This window comes from Siphateles boraxobius, unplaced genomic scaffold (assembly GCF_051911475.1).
Source record: "Siphateles boraxobius isolate OS27281-9 unplaced genomic scaffold, OSU_SipBor_1 130, whole genome shotgun sequence".
Lineage (NCBI taxonomy): Eukaryota > Metazoa > Chordata > Actinopteri > Cypriniformes > Leuciscidae > Siphateles > Siphateles boraxobius.
This window is the reverse complement of record NW_027508734.1, coordinates 31,640,188-31,658,411: the sequence shown is the minus strand read 5'-3', so window position 1 is coordinate 31,658,411 and position 18,224 is coordinate 31,640,188. Positions and strand designations below refer to the sequence as shown.

Sequence of the window (18,224 nt, the reverse complement as noted above, 5' to 3'; positions counted from 1 at the left end):
TACTCCGAACCATCCCTTTAACATAAAATAGCACACCTACACCCCTACCGTCAGTTCGTCTATACATTTTATAACCATACACATTTAACATGTCAGCATGGGAGTTTTCATGCAACCATGTTTCTGATAGGCATAAAAAAATCCAAATTTGATTCATATAAAAGATGTTGTATTTGATCATTTTTAGGAATAACACCTCAAATGTTCAAACTTGGTTTTGATTGAGAGTCCCAAAGAACTTTTCTAAAAAGTTTGAAACCATAATGGTTTCAAATTTACAATTGCCGAATTTGCGCGTTGATTTATTTAATGATGTAGGATTTAATCCTTTGCATACGATTCGCAATAGTAGATGGAAAATCTCTTGAAGAGACAGCTGTTTGTGATGTAGCTACTGGTATCGAATCAATTAGAGACTCACCAAGTCGACCAGCGTCTACAGTAAGCATATCGCTGTTAACGAAATGTTCACGAAAAGTTCAAATGCTGCTTATAAATCCGTAGACATTTACACAAGTTATTTTGTTTATGTGTCTCTGGGTGTGTGGGTGTGAATTTACCTGAGATTCTCGTCTGGGTAAATTGCTTGCAGTGCTTACAGTATGTGCTTTAGTGCTTGGCAGTTTTTGCACCATGTCTGCACTGAGAACAAGATCGCTCACATTTATAGAAACAAGAAATGCATGGCCATTATAATCAACAGAACTGTCTATACTTCAACTTCTCCAGTGTTTCCTACAGATTTTTGTTTATATCCTCCAGTTTTCTACAGGTCTATCTATACAGTTCCGTCAGTAAGATTTTTGAAAGAAGTCTCATATGTTCACCAAGGCTTTATTTAATAAAAAAAAAAAAACTGTAAAAACAGAAATAGATTTTTTTTTTAATGCATGCAGCCTTGTTGAACATAAGAGACTTCTTCTATTTTCATATATTTAAAAGTGTAATTTATTCCTGTAACCAAAGCTGAATTTTCTGCATTATTACTCCAGGTTTCAGTGTCACGTGATCTTCCGGAAATAATTCCATTATGCTGATTTACTGCTCAAGAAACATTTATTATATTTATCAATGTTGAAAACAGTTGTGCTGTGTATTATTTTTGTGGAAACTGTGATGAATAGTCATTTTGAAAAGAACCGCATTTATTTGAAATAGAAATCTTTCAAAAAAGATAAAAAATCTTACTGACCCCAAATATCTTTCACAAAACATTGTAGTCTTCATTTCGATAATGACATCGCTGAAAATAATAATAACTTGCAGTTTAGTGAGTCAGATGTTGATTCAGTTACCACTTTGATGAATTCAGTTCAGTGTGATTTGATCAAACCAGTATCTCCTCTTAACCTCCATTAAAATAACTGATTTCTAAGAGTAATTTGTTAGACGTCAGACTGCACTGGTCTCGCTGCATGCTTTTAAATTAATAGAAATAGAACCAACTCAAAAGGCTAATTTGTTAATTTCTTGAATTGAACTACACTGGTTGCATTTTGTATATTGTTTTTTCTTGCAGCCCATGAGGACAAACTCAACAGAAAGACAATTCTTGTCATTGTTTCATGGTACTCATCAACCCATGTGGAACTAATATGTCTTGCCTCATTAATTCCACGCAAAAAGAAATATGTGTAAACTATGGTTACCGATTATGATCACATATCTTAGTCTAATCACAGGAATATTAAGATCTTACACTTTGTTACTAAGAAAAACTCTCCACACTGTCTTTGTTCATTACATTCTGTCTATGGGAATTTTGTCTGCATAAATCCAGATCAGCCTGGATTTACATTTTCTGTTTGTTTGTGTGCCTGTTTGTCTTACAGGTGACGGTCCAAGTCCTGAATCAGCTGATCCAGAAGATCCGTGAGGATCTCCCAAACCTGGAGGCCAGCGAGGAGACGGAGCAGATTAACAAACACTTCCACAATACACTGGAGCACCTGCGTCTGCAGAGAGAGTCGCCTGAGTCCGAAGGACCTGCTTACGAAGGGCTGGTGTTGTAGGAGCCTCACACATCTACATTTATATTTGTGTACACATGCATAGAGAGATATATGTATATGCCCACATGTGCACACCAGGGTATTCCAGCCAGGGGAAAAACAAAGCCAAACCCACCTGCCTCTCTACCCATTCCTCTTACTGCTCAAACTTTCTGTATGTTGTTTTTGTCTTCTGCCTGTCTGTCTTATTCTCTCTCCCTCCTTCCTCTTTCTCATTTCGTGAGGCGTTTTCTAGTGAATTCCTTAGAGAACAGTGTATGCACTGCACTCCTACTCTGTGCTTCCTTCAGACTACCATTCCCTCTTGATACTATTGTTGCCATACAAATGAGCAAGAATAAAAACTAAATATTTAAGAGAGTGAAAAAAAAAAAACTTTTAGTGTTGCTAAACCACTTACTTTCCCCGCCAAACTGGAGAAAAAAGGCTGAGCTTTGAGCCATGCATTGTTACGGTCTTTGTTTAGAGGACCTACACTTGATTCTACTTGGTTTTTTTTCAGCATTAATATTTTAAACACCATGCTGAATTAAAGACATTTGTGTAACTAATGAATAGTCTCGTTTCTCACCCTTTTACTTTACGGCAGACTCTTTGGTGGAGTGAGAAAGTGTGTTGACTAATACGTGGAATGGGTGAACGTGTGTATAGACGAGTAGCTGTGAATCGAAACAATGTCAGAAGCCTTCTCTTGCATCTTGTCTACTTTTTTTGAATTATGATTCCCCCTCCCTACATATATTGTATGTATAATCTAATTGTAAATCAGTTACAACAAAATATCATTGATTTCATGGCATTTGCACAAATAAAAAATATTAACCCCACAGGCCTGTAGAAGTACAATTTCATATTAAGTCACTATATCAACGGAAGCAGATTATTTCTCTTTCGTATTTTGACATGTACCAGAGTATAAAGAATTTTTTTTTTTTTAAAGAATGTAGGGTGGAGACTTGATTCTACCTAACTGTTGTTAGGTTTTGAAGTGTGGATGTTGCACTCAAAAAAATGAATGAAGCTTCCGGTCGATTGTGGAAAGGCTGGGTTTCAGCAGGCTAAATGATTAGATAAGTCCGGGATGCGTCACCAGAAAGAATTCTATCAATTTAACTGGAAGATCCAGTTATGACATTTTGATTAAACATTGCAAGGTCAAAAAAAAATTTTAAAATGAAAGAGTCCAATAATAGATTAAAATATTCACAATAAGATCTAACATGTATTTAGAAAATGTATATTCATTTTAATGTCATGCTTTCTTCAGCTGTTCTATTTATTGTTAATAAGCATACCTTGGAGCCAGATTTTGCAGAGAATGTTGGTACAGGTATTGGTTATGATTTAATACATGCAAGTATTAATAGTATTGTCTATTGGTTTCTCACTCAGTTTAAATGGAGAATCTCAATGCATTGTACATCTTAGCGTTGATTCAAGTGTTCTGTTTAAACTTTGCTATAAGCCCTGAAATAATCCATAATAAATTGGTTACTTTGATATTATAGGAATTATAGGTCTCGCAGTTGCTAGGGGAACTACAGGCTTCGCCAGCAATCCCTTTACATCTGTCATGTACAATCAGTATACAATTATGGATAGGCTGGTCTATATCCGACCATATCAGACCATGGTTTCAAGAGGTATATCACTCCATTATGTTTGTAACATCACCAGTAACTTACTTTGAAATAGGATTTTTTTTATTATAAATTGCATACAAAGGCAAACATGACACTGCGCTGGACACTTTCAGACATTTATACATAAATCAATAATTAATTATTGAATTTCATAGAAAAATGTGATTTTAAGTAAGTAGATAAAAGGTCTTTGTCTTTTTATTCACAATGTACATGAATATGTTGTGCTACTGTTCATTACTGTTAGATGCAAGCACATTAAGCCAGGTCATCCTCATAAATTTAATACTTCTGGTCAATGTTCTGAGGTTGTATTTTTATCTTGCTCGGACATAGTAATTTGCTGAAGGCTCTTTTAAAGCTGCTGTGGCATAGAGGATACAGGATTGGATTGATGGATGAGTTTATCCACAGCAGCCAGAACGAGATCTCATAAAGGTAGTGCTGGACGCACTGACCGTGACATGCTGCCCGAATGATCATCAACAGTGTGTAGGGTGCCCAACAGAGTCCAAAAACACAAACTATTACAGCTAAAGACTTTGCCACCTTCTTATCTCTAGATAGGCGAAAGCGGCTGGCTAGACTGGCAACCATATCAGGGCGATGTCTGTGTGATCCAGCCGAATGATCCACATAATGAAATTGTGCCTCACTGGATGGCAGGAGCCGGTCTCCGACCTGCAGAGGAGGCAAGTCTGCAATAGTGCTGTCTCTTCGTTTAGTCTGTCTGCCATTGGCGAGCTCGGTGGCGGACACCTTTGCAGTAGAAGCTAACCGACAGCACTGTGACCTCGAAGACAAATTTGCGGCCCCACTTTCCTCTACAGGCCTCACAAAAAACACACGTTGTACATCACCAGCTCTGAGCGGCCTCATTTTGAGGCTCCTAAGCCGAATGTGAGTCGGCTGTTCTTCTCTCACTGCGCATCTGTTGCGGATGTTGAAGTAAATGCTGAGGTTGAAATAAGTGACACTTATGAAAGGGGTAAAGAACTCGACAGTTGAGGCAGTCATCAGAAAATACCAGTTGAAGTAAAATTCGGCATAGCACTCTCCATCTGGCACTACACTTCCTCCTGCGATGTGTTCCCAACTGATAATAGCTGGACCATAAAGAAGGAACGCTGCAAGCCACACACAGAGCATCTTCAAAACAGCCTCTCTGGTGATCCCTTTCTGGCAATGGTAACTCACCTGAAATACAGATTTATAACAATTAATATGAATTGCACGTAGGGCTAGACAGACAGAACGAAAAAACGGCGGATGGGCAGACAGACAGATAGATAGATGATAGGTTGTCAGATTAAATAATTAAATATTATGATTAAACGGATGTCTCAGTGCATTCATTTCTAAAGCAGAAGCAATCGGGTTCATGCTTTTGTGGCTGCTGTATGCTGGGATATAAATAAATGTTGACAGGTGATTGACAAGTGGAAAAGTGTGCATGGCATTTGTAGATCAGCACTCACTGTGTCTGTCCAAATAGTTAATGCATGTATGTGATGTAAAAACGTATTCGTATTGGATTGGTTCATCTTTATTTGAACAGCTAACTCCTGAATGGAACTGTCTATATAGAAATGTTCACGGTGATACTTGTTTTATGTAGAAACCGCGTAAAATCTGAAATTCTTCATTTTCAGCATTACCATGCCATTTTTTTATTATTGTCAAGGCATTAAAACACTATCATTAGGCAATTATTTTGTAATATTGTGGTCTGTGTAGCTATTTATAATTTACTTGTTAAGCTGATTTATCTATGTTCAAAGACAAAGTGTTTTTACACATTAAAAGTGCATTTAACTATTCCACATGAATATTTCATACACGTTTGGAACGACATGCGGGAGAGGGGATTATGACAGAATTTTCATTTTTCAATGAGCTATGGAAGCTTGATTTCGCCATAGAATAAAAAAATAAAACGGTGATTTTTTTATCTCTCAATTCTGGCTTTTTTCTTGCAATTCTGAGGGGAATAAAAAGTCGCAATTATCTTTTAAAATGTTGCATTATGTGGCGGAAACAAGCTTCCACAGATATCCTTGTGAATCCTCCTTGTGTTATTGTTAAGCTGTGCTCATCTCTGAAAACCCACATTTATTTTGTGGCCGTTTCTTGTCAGTGGTGGCTCAGACTCATTAGTTTGAATTACCATTATTACCATTCAGATTTCAACTAATTAGGAGTGCTCAAATGTCATATAGTCTAATTGTAACACAGTCTGTGCACTCTTAAAAATATAGCCAACCAAATAGGGTTTTGCAGAGATGCCATAAAAGAAAATGTTTTAGGTCTTCAAAGAACCTTATATTGAACAGTTCTTAAAATAACTTTTGTTTGTGTGTGTGTGTGTGTGTGTGTGTGTGTGTGTGTGTGTGTGTGTGTGTGTGTGTGTGTGTGTGTGTGTGTGTGTGTGTGTGTGTGTGTGTGTGTGTGTGTGTGTGTGTGTGTGTGTAAAATCAAAAGAACCCTTTTCCACCATAAATGACCTTTTCTGCGATTGAAAGACATTCCAACATGGAACTATGTCCGCTTGTTTTCAATTGTGTGTGTGTGTTTGCGATACACTCACCGCTTTAGTGACGGACTGAAACCTGTCGAAACTGATAAGCACGATGTTGAAGACTGAGGCGGTGCACAACATATAATCCACTACCAGCCACAGTTTACACAGACCTCTGCCCAGCCTCCACTCACCCGTCAGGACATAGGGAATATACACGGGGATGCAAAACCCGCCTGAAAATCCATTAAAACACAGCTACATTTCAACACACTGCAGAGTTCAAACGAAAACTGACATGCAAACCTTCATCAATATCACTCACCGACAAGAAAGTCCGCTATGGCCAAATTTAAAAAGAAAAAGTTGCCTTGTGTGCGTAAACTTTTCTCAACCACAAAAGCTAAAATGACAAGTGCGTTCCCGAGAACCGTGGCGAACACCAGCAGTGTCATGAGAACTGTCAGGAATATTGAGGTGGATGGAGTAAATTGGCCATACTGTGCGCGCCGGTTATCAAATGTGTCCAAGTCGCCGAGACTAGTCGTGTTTTCCCTCTCTTGCCCCGACCAGTTGGACGACTGTGGATTTCCTGATTTCCACATGAATGAAACGGCTGTAGGTATCCCGGGAGAGTGAGCCACGGACAATAAAGACTGCATGGTGTTGCCGCCGTTTTCCTCCGTCAATAAGCGATTATGCATGACTATCGGCGAGTAAAAGCTGCCGCGCCATCTGCGCGCCCGACAGTGACTGAGCTGCTCATTCACAGTTCGGCGAGCGGCACGGGCGGACGGGTTTTTATACCGACAGGGCACCGTGCGTTCATTGGCTGCTTATTTAAGGCTGCTCGGTCTGATTTCGATATGCCTCGGATCAGTGGCGCATCTAGGAAATTTTACATGGGGGGGCAAAGGGGTGGCAAGAGGTCTTGGCAGGGTGGCAGGGGCAGACGGTGGGAATCCCTATATGTGAATTGCTTTAACAAAACAAAAACAAAAACCAAGTATTATTGTTTAATCATGCCCTTACACACTACAAAGGTTTTTAATTCACAACAGGAATAAGCCCAGTGCAGTGTTCAAACAAAACAAAACCGTGCATCTTTTAAAAAGTACAATTATAACAAGCAAAATGAAAATATAAAAAAACAAAGTACAATAATTGTGTCCAAGGACTTTTAGCCTTAATGGTTAGGCTGCAGATACTTTCTTCAACTACGCTTGCCTGCAAAAGTCAATAAGTGAAAACCTCTGGTTATCCTTGTATTAGGGGTGGAGCGGTACACAGAAGTCACGGTTCGGTTCATACCTCGGTTCAGACATCACGGTTCGGTACGATTTCGGTACAATGGAGTGAAAAGCAAAACAAAAATGCAGAAGGCATTTTTATAAATGTCTTAAGCCTTGTATTTTTCAAATAAGTTTTATTAATAAAGGCATAGAACCAGTTTATTTGTAGTGCACTGACAATAGTTTTATATAATTTAATTAGTTTATTAATTAAATTAATAAAAAGACAAAGACCTTGCGATATGTTTGGTATGTTTGAATGAATTTAGAATTAATTTGCCATATTTCAGATCAATATATTTGTTTTTCTTAATTTTAATTACTCTAACTTTATTCTCATCTGAATTATAAATAATTGATTTCCGTATAAAATAATACTACCAATAAAAACCAAATTTGATTTTCTTTTTTTACTCAATGTTGAATGTGTAATTTAAAAGTACAACTGTGTGTGTGTGTGTGTGTGTGTGTGTGAGTATACAATATTGTGTTTTATTGCGAGTGTACACAAATATATGTAAACACTTTGCAGTTTGAATTAAATTTTTACGGAGTATGTTTTTGTTTCCACTGTTCGATCGCGATCGCGCCTCTCTCTCTCTCTCTCTCTCTCTCTCTCTCTCTCTCTCTCTCTCTCTCTCTCTCTCTCTCTCTCTCTCTCTCTCTCTCTCTCTCTCTCTCTCTCTCTCTCTCTCTCTCACTCACACACACACACACACACGCACACACACACAGTTCAGCATTGCAATATTGACATCGCAGTCTGTTCAATATCCTGCGTTCAGACCAAACACGAATTGAGCGAATTTTATCGCTATTTAGAGTTTTATTTATTTTTATGCCGTGTATTCTACGTGTAAATTCGTGCACCGAACCGTGACGCCCGTAGCGATTCGGTTCAATACGAATACATGTACTGTTCCACCCCTACCTTGTATTACATTACACTGTAGGTCCATGTAGCTAATAGCCTATAACAAATATAAAATCAGAAAGATTTATCACATGCACACACACCAGTTATGTTTAGACTACTTAATATAATAATCCTAATTGTATTTGTTATTTCCCCAGTTGTAACCTGGTTTCATTGCTGTGATATCTGAGAGGAATTGGATTTGCTTAGCTAATCAACTGATCGATCTCCTAACTGGCACTGTATTGTGTGTTGTAACGTAACGGCGACCATCAGTAAACGTTATTGATACAAACAATTTATATTTTTTATTAAGATTTTCTTGTCTTTACAAAAATCTAAATTAGGCTGATCAAAGGGAAGAGTGGTCTTACAAATCACGAGGGAGCGATTTGACCGCTGATTTTGGCTAACGTAATAGACTCGCTGTTTTTGCTGATGCTGGATCGTCTTTAGCATACATTGCATTCATTAAAAATGTAACTAAGTTAAACGTGTGTTTAACTACACCTGGGAAACTCACTTCACCTTCAGAGGCTCTGGGGCAGCTCAGTCTCTCCAGTCGGGTTTCAGGGCCACCGAACCGCAGCAGACTCGCTGTGTGTGTGTGTGTGTGTGTGTGAGAGAGCGCCAGACTGAGCGAACGCCGCTCTGCACGTTTGAATCAGGGACTTACTAAGTATTTGAGGGATAGGGAGGGGCTTTAATAAAAATTAAATTGTTCAATTTTGGTAAATGTATCGTCTAGTTCACTGTTTTGAGAAGTTTGCGAGTTGTTTTTACAAGTACATTTTTTGGATCATCAAAGTTAGGGGGGCAGCTGGGGGGGCAAGGCTCTAGAGTGGGGGGGCACCTGCCCCCCCTTGCCCCCCTGTAGATCCGCCCCTGCCTCGGATTACTTAACGCCAGGTTCACACAGCCTAGCCTAGGCTACTCAGTCCGTTTGCAGTGCGTCTTCGATTGCCTATGCGATGCAGGAGCAGCACACGCTCATTGTGCTTTCACATAGGCTATGATATTGCAACCGCGTTTGAATTGCACAACTGAACCGCGGCTGTCAACACAACATGTCTTCATTCTTTTCATTTCCAATCCAAAAGTTGTTACTGAAAATGTTTAGTCAGTATTGCTCAGGCAATTGCAATTCTCTTTGTACACAGTAGTTATACAATCTTATACCTATTCACGTTTAAAGGGTCACTAAACACTAAAACAACTTTTTTTAGTTAATGATCTGTACGAATGGAGCTTCATAAATGCTGTTTATTGATTTTTTTGACATTTGGGTTTAAAGTGTTTTAATTCTACAATATATGGTTTTAAAACGTCTGAGTGCTGCCCTCTTCAGGTTTAACGGTGGCTACTGCAGTTGAATTTTCCTATTGGTAGTTGCGGTGGTTCGTGACGCAGCCATTGTTGGTGAGGTAGGTTTCAATACAAAGAGATGCATCTAGGGTGAACAGAAGTCCCGAAAAATTCGGGACAGTCCCGAAATCTAAGCTGTTGTCCCGAATCCCGAATCCGGCCCTGATTGTCCCGAAAATTATACTAAAGCAAAATCTTGAGTAGCCTAGTTATTGTCTGCTAAAACATTAAAAACTGTCCGTGGAAGTTGAGTCGTGAAGAGAGCGCAAGTTGCAGCAGCCGCGAGCTTAGTGAATGAATGTGCAGGCAGCCAGTCGTAAAGGAGTGATTGATTTGTTGCGGCAAAAAAAATACTTCGGCAATGAATAGAGACAGCGTATTTATTTAAAAGCTGCTGTGTGACAAGGTGTACAGCAAACAAGCTAAATAACCCAGAAAAAATTTTTTATAAGCTGTTGTCCCCAAAAAACGGTTTGTTTCAGGACATAAAAGTAGATAATTGAGAGAGAGCGCAACTACTTCTCGAACTATTGGCTACTCTGAGAAGTACGCCCACTGGAATGCGACATGATATTGTAAAAAAAAAAAAAAAAAAAATCATAATTTTAACCATGTCGATTGCTTATTTCACCACCCTATGTGAACCTGAGAGGAGATATACAGTAATTGTGCACACCGAGCCATACTGAGTGTCAGGATTCCACAATTTACCTATTCTTCCTGCTGATGCTTCAACTCTTGCCTGTATCCACTTTTGTCTCCTTAAAGGCTGGCTTTTACGGTTTGGAAGCTTATAAAAAATTATTTCTGGGTTTTTTAGCTTGTTTGCTGTACACCTTGTCACACAGCAGCTTTTGGGCATTTTTCTGTCTTTTGACAAGGATTGCCTCTCGCAATGCAAAGTCAATGGAGACGGTTGGATTGTTTCTCCCCCCGAAATTATGATGCGTTGCGCTCTGTCTCTATGACTACATATTAGACTTCACCTGCTGTTAGCATTCCATTGACTCCCATTCATTTTGGCGTCACTTTGACAGCGAATAACTTTACATCTGAAGCGTCCAAAGACTTCATTTGTCCATTATATATTTCTAAATAAACACGACAATGTATAAAAGGCTTACTTTGTATCTTACGTTATGGCCCCATAGAAGCTGTTTTTGTTAAAAACAGGCTAACGATTGCGTCATAACCACGCAACATAATGTCGCACAATAGAGACATTACCGTATAGACAGGAGGAGAAGCTCGCAGGCAATCTTTTACGGTTTATCGGGGGGACATAGAGGCATAAAGTCAAGGGAGAATCCCATAGATAGAGAGTCCATAAAAACAACGGGACAAAATATTCAACAACGTTTTTGAGGAATTAGGTGATTCAGATTTGTTTTGCAACAGCTACTAGAAGATTTACAACTGTCAGACTGTCGTCACGCTCAGTTTGAGCCTGCGCAGTCGCTCAGCCATCAGACAGGAAGTGCAATAATCGGGCTTCAGTCTTCTCAGTTGAAATCAATGGGGTCGCTGTGTCCATTTCTTTTACTGTCTATGCTTTAAACACTAAATAACAACGTATTGACCGGCCACCTTATTGTTACTATGCCCGTCGAACAAAATGGTCAAACACGACCAGCGCCACAGATTGCCATGACGGGAAAAGGTATACCCGTGCGTGTCAGTGACCTTTTTTGGAGCAATACCTCCGCGATATCCTCCAGATCGAGGCAAAAGGGGTTACAGTATGCAGTGGAGGGATATATTAAAAATATAAAAATACGCAATGAAAGAGACACGACTATCGAGGCTAATGCTTATACCGGTCTCAAGCAAAATCTGATAAACCCCATGATCTGTACCTCAAATGCAACCAGCACAGCCTTGAAGAAGATTTTATAAGCTGGTTCAGTGGCTAATTGTTTGAAGTTAGAAATATATAACTCGCGCTGCATACGTATTTAGTAATTTTGACTAAGATACAGGATTATACATTCGGTTTAAGCAGGTTGTTCATTATCCTACCACGGCAACCGCTTGCGTGTCATGCTGAATGCGATTTTCGTGTTTAAAAAGTAACTACATAAGAGACGGAAAGATACAGATAACCATAAGTTATTTAAGCTAATTTCTATTCGTTACAATATATGAACTGATGTTGTAAGCTTCATGCTTTCCCCGTTGCGAACATGCACTCCTCTAAACTGTAGCCTACGGATGCTGCACTGCTAGTGACTGCTGCTCCTTTCCCCCCGAAATATCATGTTAACAACAACCCTTTAGAAAACGTAATTCCTTTGTGGATCCTCTTGATCTGCTTTCTCCATGTTTCTTTGACTAATCTCAGTGTCTCAGTCTCACGCACGCTGCACACGAGTTAACCATGTTCGAAATATTTAACTGGAAGTGGGGCCGTCCACACTGTTTTTATCCATTGTAGATAAAAAGAAAGAACACAACTCCTCCAGACAATCTCTCGGGGTACCTAGTGTCCGATTTACAAACGCAATGGGCGCACCGCTTCACCATCTTGCTTAGAGTCAATGTTTGACGGACCTGCTCACATAGTAACCGTTGCTATGATGTGTGATTGGACAATGGCCGTTTTTGGGGTAGGGGCTGGCGAAAGGTCAATTGCGCCTTACTATATAGATAGCCTAATAAGTTGCTCAAGCAAGTGTCAAAACATTTAAACGTATAGTACTTTTCTTGGGTTAAAATCACAAACATTTTAAATTAAAACTTACAATTGACAAAAAAAAGCCGAATCTCATGCCTTTTCTTTTGCATTCAAATCTTTATACAAAAAAAAAAAAACAAAAAAAAACTCCTGGTCATAAAGAACTTTTTCCACCTCCACGGAGTGCCATCCATTATGTTGTCTTGTTGATGTAAGGTGTAACACCCTTACCCTGGCCTGGGCAAAAAGCCATGTTGACTGTGAAACACAGTAGAGTTTAATTATGCATCTATGGCAGGGGTCTTCAGCGTTTTCAGGACAAGGAAAGGGCCCCTTAGACGATAGAGACATGGAGCAGGAACCCCCAATACAAAACGTGTCAAAGAGCTGCAGGCTATAGCCTTCGATATTAATAGAAACTAACCATATTATGATTAAGAATAAGTTACATATGTTAAGACAGTAGATCAGAACTATGTACATTATTGTTGTTGCACATGCATCACTGTCTGTAGGCTACATTACTTTTCATTGTTAAAACTTAGATTTATGCAACATAATACACAACATGTTGCGATGAAAATCACAGTTAGTTGTTTGCAGTTGTTGTAAATTATTTTAATGGATTTGCAGTCTTTATTTTACTAATCAGATGTACAATTAAAAATTTACCTGAACTTTAGCTACAGGGTTATTAAACATTTAGGGCCTATACATTTTAATTTGACTGTGAGATGGACAATTAAGAATCAAATCACTGAGTATGTGAAATTATTGAGGGTCCTCTGTGCAGATAACATAACACATGTAGCCGGTGACATCAAGGGATTAAAAGTTGTGTGAGAATAGAAGGTGCACTTGTTTCTGGCCGGTGGAAATAGATTGATTTCTATTTCTAAAGATATAGATATAGATATAAAGATATAGCTTAAACCGACCTAAGATGGATTGTTGGTCTTAGCTGGTTTATGCGGTAAGATGGTTTATCCTGTCTCCTTGCATGGCCACGCTGATCTTAACTTGGTCTAGCTGGCCTACCTCACTAAAAAAAACTCTCTAAAACCACATACGGTATATTGGACCAGCATACCAGATGTTATTATCACTGATTGTAACAGGTCATTATAGTGTAAGCCTGTTTATATTATGGATGTGGCACTGCATTGAGATGATCCTCAAAACACAAAGGGAGGTAAAAAAAAAATATACCATCTTATTTCAAATACAATAGAAGAGTAAATAGCAATTTCCCCTTCCAGTATCATTATTTACTTTGGGAAACTACCTTGACATACTCTTGCCTAAGCTGGTCTGAAATAGTGGGTGACCTTTCATTCTTATTGTCTCCCTGAAAACCTAAACTAAAATATGATGTTTGACAGGTTGAGTTTTGTCAATTAAAAACACTGTCCCTGCAATGAACTGCAAAGAAAAAATGAATACCCAGGAAGGTCAAATCAATTCATGGAGACTTAAATGTCACATCTCTTGAGAACATACTAAAGAGACATGAAAGCCACGTCGGGACTAATGAGCAACTGCATGTAATACGCAGCTGCTCTTGTAGGCAACCGTGGGCTTTCTTTTTTACAAAACACAACAGAAACTGTATACTTTTGCCTATGTGCATAATTATTTTTGCTTTTTTAATGCAATATTCATTACATAAATTGTTTGTGTAATAAAACTTTTTTTGTCAGAGTGTGTGTTTGAATAGATTATGATTTCCATTGCACAAGAGTAGATGTTAAAACTTCATGCTGATTTGAACTCGGCTCTAGCCAAGATAAGCACCAACTAAGACGTAGCTTTAAATGGTGTCTCCATCCATTTACGTTTCCTTCCATATGATGATGGTGATACCCTTCTGTGTGGTGTTAATGGCTGAAGTGTAATGCTGGCTCCAAGGATCAGCTTATTTTGTCTCCCTGGCGCATCAGCTCACACAACGGCTGCGATGCTGGCTCCAGGGATCGAACACGTTGCGGCCTCCCCAGCGCATCAGCGTGACAACCGTCTGGATTGAGCTAAGAGTACATCTCTGAGGTCTTCAAGTGGGCACCTTCCATCCTCAGTGTTTTGTTGACTAGCCCACGACACCTCAAGAGGGCTCGACGGTGATTCTGGCATCCCAGCATCACCCAACTCCGTCCCCCGCTTAACTCAGTCCAGCTTACTTATATGTACATCATCGTTTCTTTCTTTCTATTGTGCTTGAGATCCCCAGCCAGAATATTTCCATCTCAATCACAGCCAGCTTCTCTTTGCTTCAGATAAGTTCTTCACTGTGAGACACAACTCTTGGCCACTGAATCCGACGTCTCTGAGAAACCGGATTGTAGAGTGTGCCACAAATCATTGACAACCCAATTCCAATGGATAAACCCGGACTCTCCATCCTCGCTGTTCTGCTTCAGTGGCCAGTTGAGCATACCGCAGTTTCTTCCTCTCATACACCTTGTATATCTACAGTGTATCTGATGAAAAACTTAACAATGTATTTGTTTTCGAGCTGATCTGCAACGCGCCGGGAACTACGTCATCACGTTGAAAGGTCACGCTCGAAAAAAAACTTTTAGGTTTTAAAAGATTTAAACACCCAGGATATGCACATGTAAGGACGATTTGAAAAAATAATATGACACAAAGACATAAATATGTCATTCAACATACAATACAATTTGATCTATCCTCCTTCGCACGGTCGCTTTGTAAACAGTGGGGCGGTACTTTCACCGGCGACATCGAGCTTGACCTTTCAACGTGATGACGTAGTTCCCGGCGAGTTGCAGATCAGCTCAATCTGAACAATTGTAGTTAAAAAGTATATATATATATATATATATATATATATATTTTTTTTTTTAATGACCTATCGTTTCGCTAGATAAGACCCTCTTCCTCAGCTGCGATCATGCACAGCCCGTTGAAGCACTTCAAAGACCTTTGAAACTGCATTGATTTGGACTTCAAAAGTTGGTTGCCAATGAAGTCCATTATTCGAAGAAAAAACAAGAAATGTTTTCCTTAAAAAAATGAATTTCTCTTCCACTGAGGAAAGAAAGAGATGGATATCTTGGATGGCACTGGGGTGAGTAACTTATTAGGACATTTTCATTTTGAGGTGAACTAATCCTTTAATACTTTTTGCAGTCAGCTATTGGACAATACTTGAGAAACATCTGGATATGAAGGGAATAATATGGTATACAAAACCTACTTGAATTCACCAAAATAGATCATTATAATCATGGCTCTTGTGTTATGCCAAACAGTAACAGATGTGTTCTCTCTCCACCCACTAACATCATCATAGACTCTCTTTATCTCTCTGCTTACCTCATTCACAAACACTCACTAATTTATGTTAATTGCAAGAAGTGGGGGCCATATCACATGAATGACGTTTTGGAAGCAGCACATAATTATAGGCTGAAATTTTTGGTCTTCCTGTTCAGCAGTTTCTCTTTGCTTTCACATATTTCCTCATAGGAAGCAGGCATCTTTTCTACAAAAGGGGGAAAGATGGCTTTGTCATAAATTATTAACCCATACTCAAACTCCTGCACTGTAAAAAATGATTTCTATGATTTATCACAACTTTTTTTCTTTAGTCAAATCAACTAGATTCACTAATGTTGTAGCTACAGATAACAAAGTTTTTAGTTTATGTTGATTAAACTAATAGGCCTTTTTCACGGAAGTTAGAACGCACATCCGGTTCAGCGTTTGTTGTGTAAAGCGACTTCCGTTGAAATGGAGTCAGGAGCGCTAACGTTACTCTTCACAACTTCCCTGAAGAATCTACCGGCTATTACATCAGTGGATGTTTTTCGACTTGTGGAGCTTCATTCGATCGTTCCGCACTCAAAACTCAACAAAGGGTACAAGTTCTTCCACGAAAATTACATCTTTAATTACGAAGGTAAGTAATGAACACATTAGCATACTTTTGCTAACGTGGTATTTCTATACTTACCTTTATTTACATTGTAGACTGCGTAGTAGTTAAATAGATAAAAATAGTAAGAAAATGTGTCATTAAAATAATATTAATGTGATTGTTCATTTTTTCATGCAATATTCAGTGTCGAGTGTGAGAAACAGGGAGGTTATCGTGAGGTGTAGGTGTTATAGGTCGATGAGGAAGCGTGAGGAGCCACATTCTCTGCAGGTTTGATAAGAAATGATAGCTTGGTTTCACAGACAGGGTTTAGCCAGGATTAGGCTTTAGTTCAATTAGAACATTTAAGTAGTTATATATATATATATATATATATATATATATATATATATATATATATATATATATATATATATAATGCATTTATACATGCATTTTAGTCCGAGGCTGTGAAATCTATTCTGTCTTGTCTGTGAAACCGGGGGGATCGTTATGATAAAGCTAACCCCTTACACTAGAAGTTCAGAATTTCTACACCCAACATGACCCCTACTTGCACTTATCAAAAGTGATGCAGTACCATATTGAAACTCTTAGGCTTGCAGTGTAAGGGGAAGTTTTAAATCGTTTATTTTCTTACTGCGGTTGCAATTTTCTATTTTGATGGGATTTATCCCTTAAAATCTGTTCTTTTTTCATGATGTTCTCATGAATGTTCTATGGTCTAGTATACAACTATATTAAAATACACTGATATTGGCTTTTGTCTTTTACTTTAGATCACTTTGAATGCTGACACAGTGCCTGTTGAGTTCACTAGCTCGTCATGCTCGTGTACTGCAGGAAAAGCTTTATGCAATCATCTTGTTGCCTTGCTTTTCCAAACTGCCCACTTCAACATGATGCAGATGCAGACAGTACCACCAACTACGGCATGCACAGACACTCTGCAAACATGGCATAGACCAAGAAAACAGGTAACATTACAACTAGCTATACATAAGTATTGCAAATTAATGACAGCTAATAAAAAATATAGAGGGGGGGGTTCAGGGAATTTCTGCAGAGACAACAGATCAGTTGGTGGTTAAAAAGCCAAGGATGTCTTCCAGAAGTGTATGCAAATCTACACTCTACAGCGCATACACAGGTAACAAAGAAAATTCATTAAATAAAATCTTATCTCTTACATTACATAAGAACTAATCCATGGCCAGCTGTGAATAAACAATTTTAATGCACAACATGGAGGCAAAGAATCACCCGAGATTACATTTATTTGAATTATTGAGAGAGAGAGACTTTTATTAATTAAATTTGGTGTGCACGCAGCACAATCTCCTATCTCTGTTTTAATGAAAGAAGCGCATTAATATAGAACTATGATTAAACTGACTGGAACTAGCTGTGCATTAAACTGCACATTTTACTGCACACTTCGAGCCAATCAGAATCGAGTATCCAAACAGACCATGGTATAACAGCATTTATAAAACAGTTAGTTCCAATCCTTGATTCTGAATAATCAATAGCTGTGTTTTATTCATGAAACAGCATAGCCTCTCATACCTTATTGCTTACATAAAAAATGTAATACTAATGTGATGAAGTTTCCTAAACTTCTAATTTATTTTAGGTCACCTCCCTGACCCAGCAGTATTTGCTATTGGAGAAGCTGTCAAAGGACTCACGCCCCAACCTCTGATTTCCTCTGTCCTTACTGATTTATCAGAACTGTCTTTGGTGGACTCCAGATTTGGTCCTGTGCCCCGAGGTTCAGTGCTCTCCTACCAGTGCCCTCCTCTTGTGACCAGAAACTACACAAAACATCCAGATGCTCCTGTGTTCCCTAAACTCCCTATTAATTGTTCACAATTTCCGAGGAGCTTGCACTTTGTCC

The 18,224-nt window shown here is 38.8% G+C and overlaps 2 protein-coding genes across 3 annotated transcripts in view; one reads left to right on the top strand and one right to left on the bottom strand.

The window, feature by feature from the left end:
• The window catches only part of vps35 (VPS35 retromer complex component), a 48,151-nt gene extending 45,312 nt beyond the window's left edge, over nt 1-2,839 (top strand). For both annotated transcript variants that reach the window (XM_077229128.1, XM_077229129.1), the window contains exon 18: nt 1,833-2,839. In XM_077229128.1, coding sequence (XP_077085243.1) covers nt 1,833-2,012 — 180 coding nt within the window. In that variant the 3' untranslated portion in view covers nt 2,013-2,839. The remainder of the gene's footprint in view (nt 1-1,832) is intronic.
• Nucleotides 2,840-3,693: 854 nt separating this feature from the next.
• hrh3 (histamine receptor H3) lies at nt 3,694-6,969 on the bottom strand. Its single transcript, XM_077229130.1, has 3 exons — nt 6,499-6,969; nt 6,243-6,409; nt 3,694-4,852 (listed from the first exon to the last, which is right to left on the bottom strand). Exons 1-3 carry the CDS (start codon nt 6,875-6,877, stop codon nt 3,938-3,940), a joined length of 1,461 nt encoding a protein of 486 aa, XP_077085245.1. The 5' UTR covers nt 6,878-6,969; the 3' UTR covers nt 3,694-3,937.
• Between the last annotated feature and the right edge of the window lie 11,255 nt (nt 6,970-18,224).

What these genes read in the sequence shown, in the direction of transcription:
- hrh3 (XM_077229130.1), bottom strand. Translation starts at nt 6,877, where the DNA reads ATGCATAATCGCTTATTGACGGAGGAAAACGGCGGCAACACCATGCAG. An exon ending in CATAGCGGACTTTCTTGTCG is followed by an intron (nt 6,410 to 6,498) that starts GTGAGTGATATT and finishes ATGGATTTTCAG; the next exon opens with GCGGGTTTTGCATCCCCGTG. An exon ending in TTCAGTCCGTCACTAAAGCG is followed by an intron (nt 4,853 to 6,242) that starts GTGAGTGTATCG and finishes TCTGTATTTCAG; the next exon opens with GTGAGTTACCATTGCCAGAA.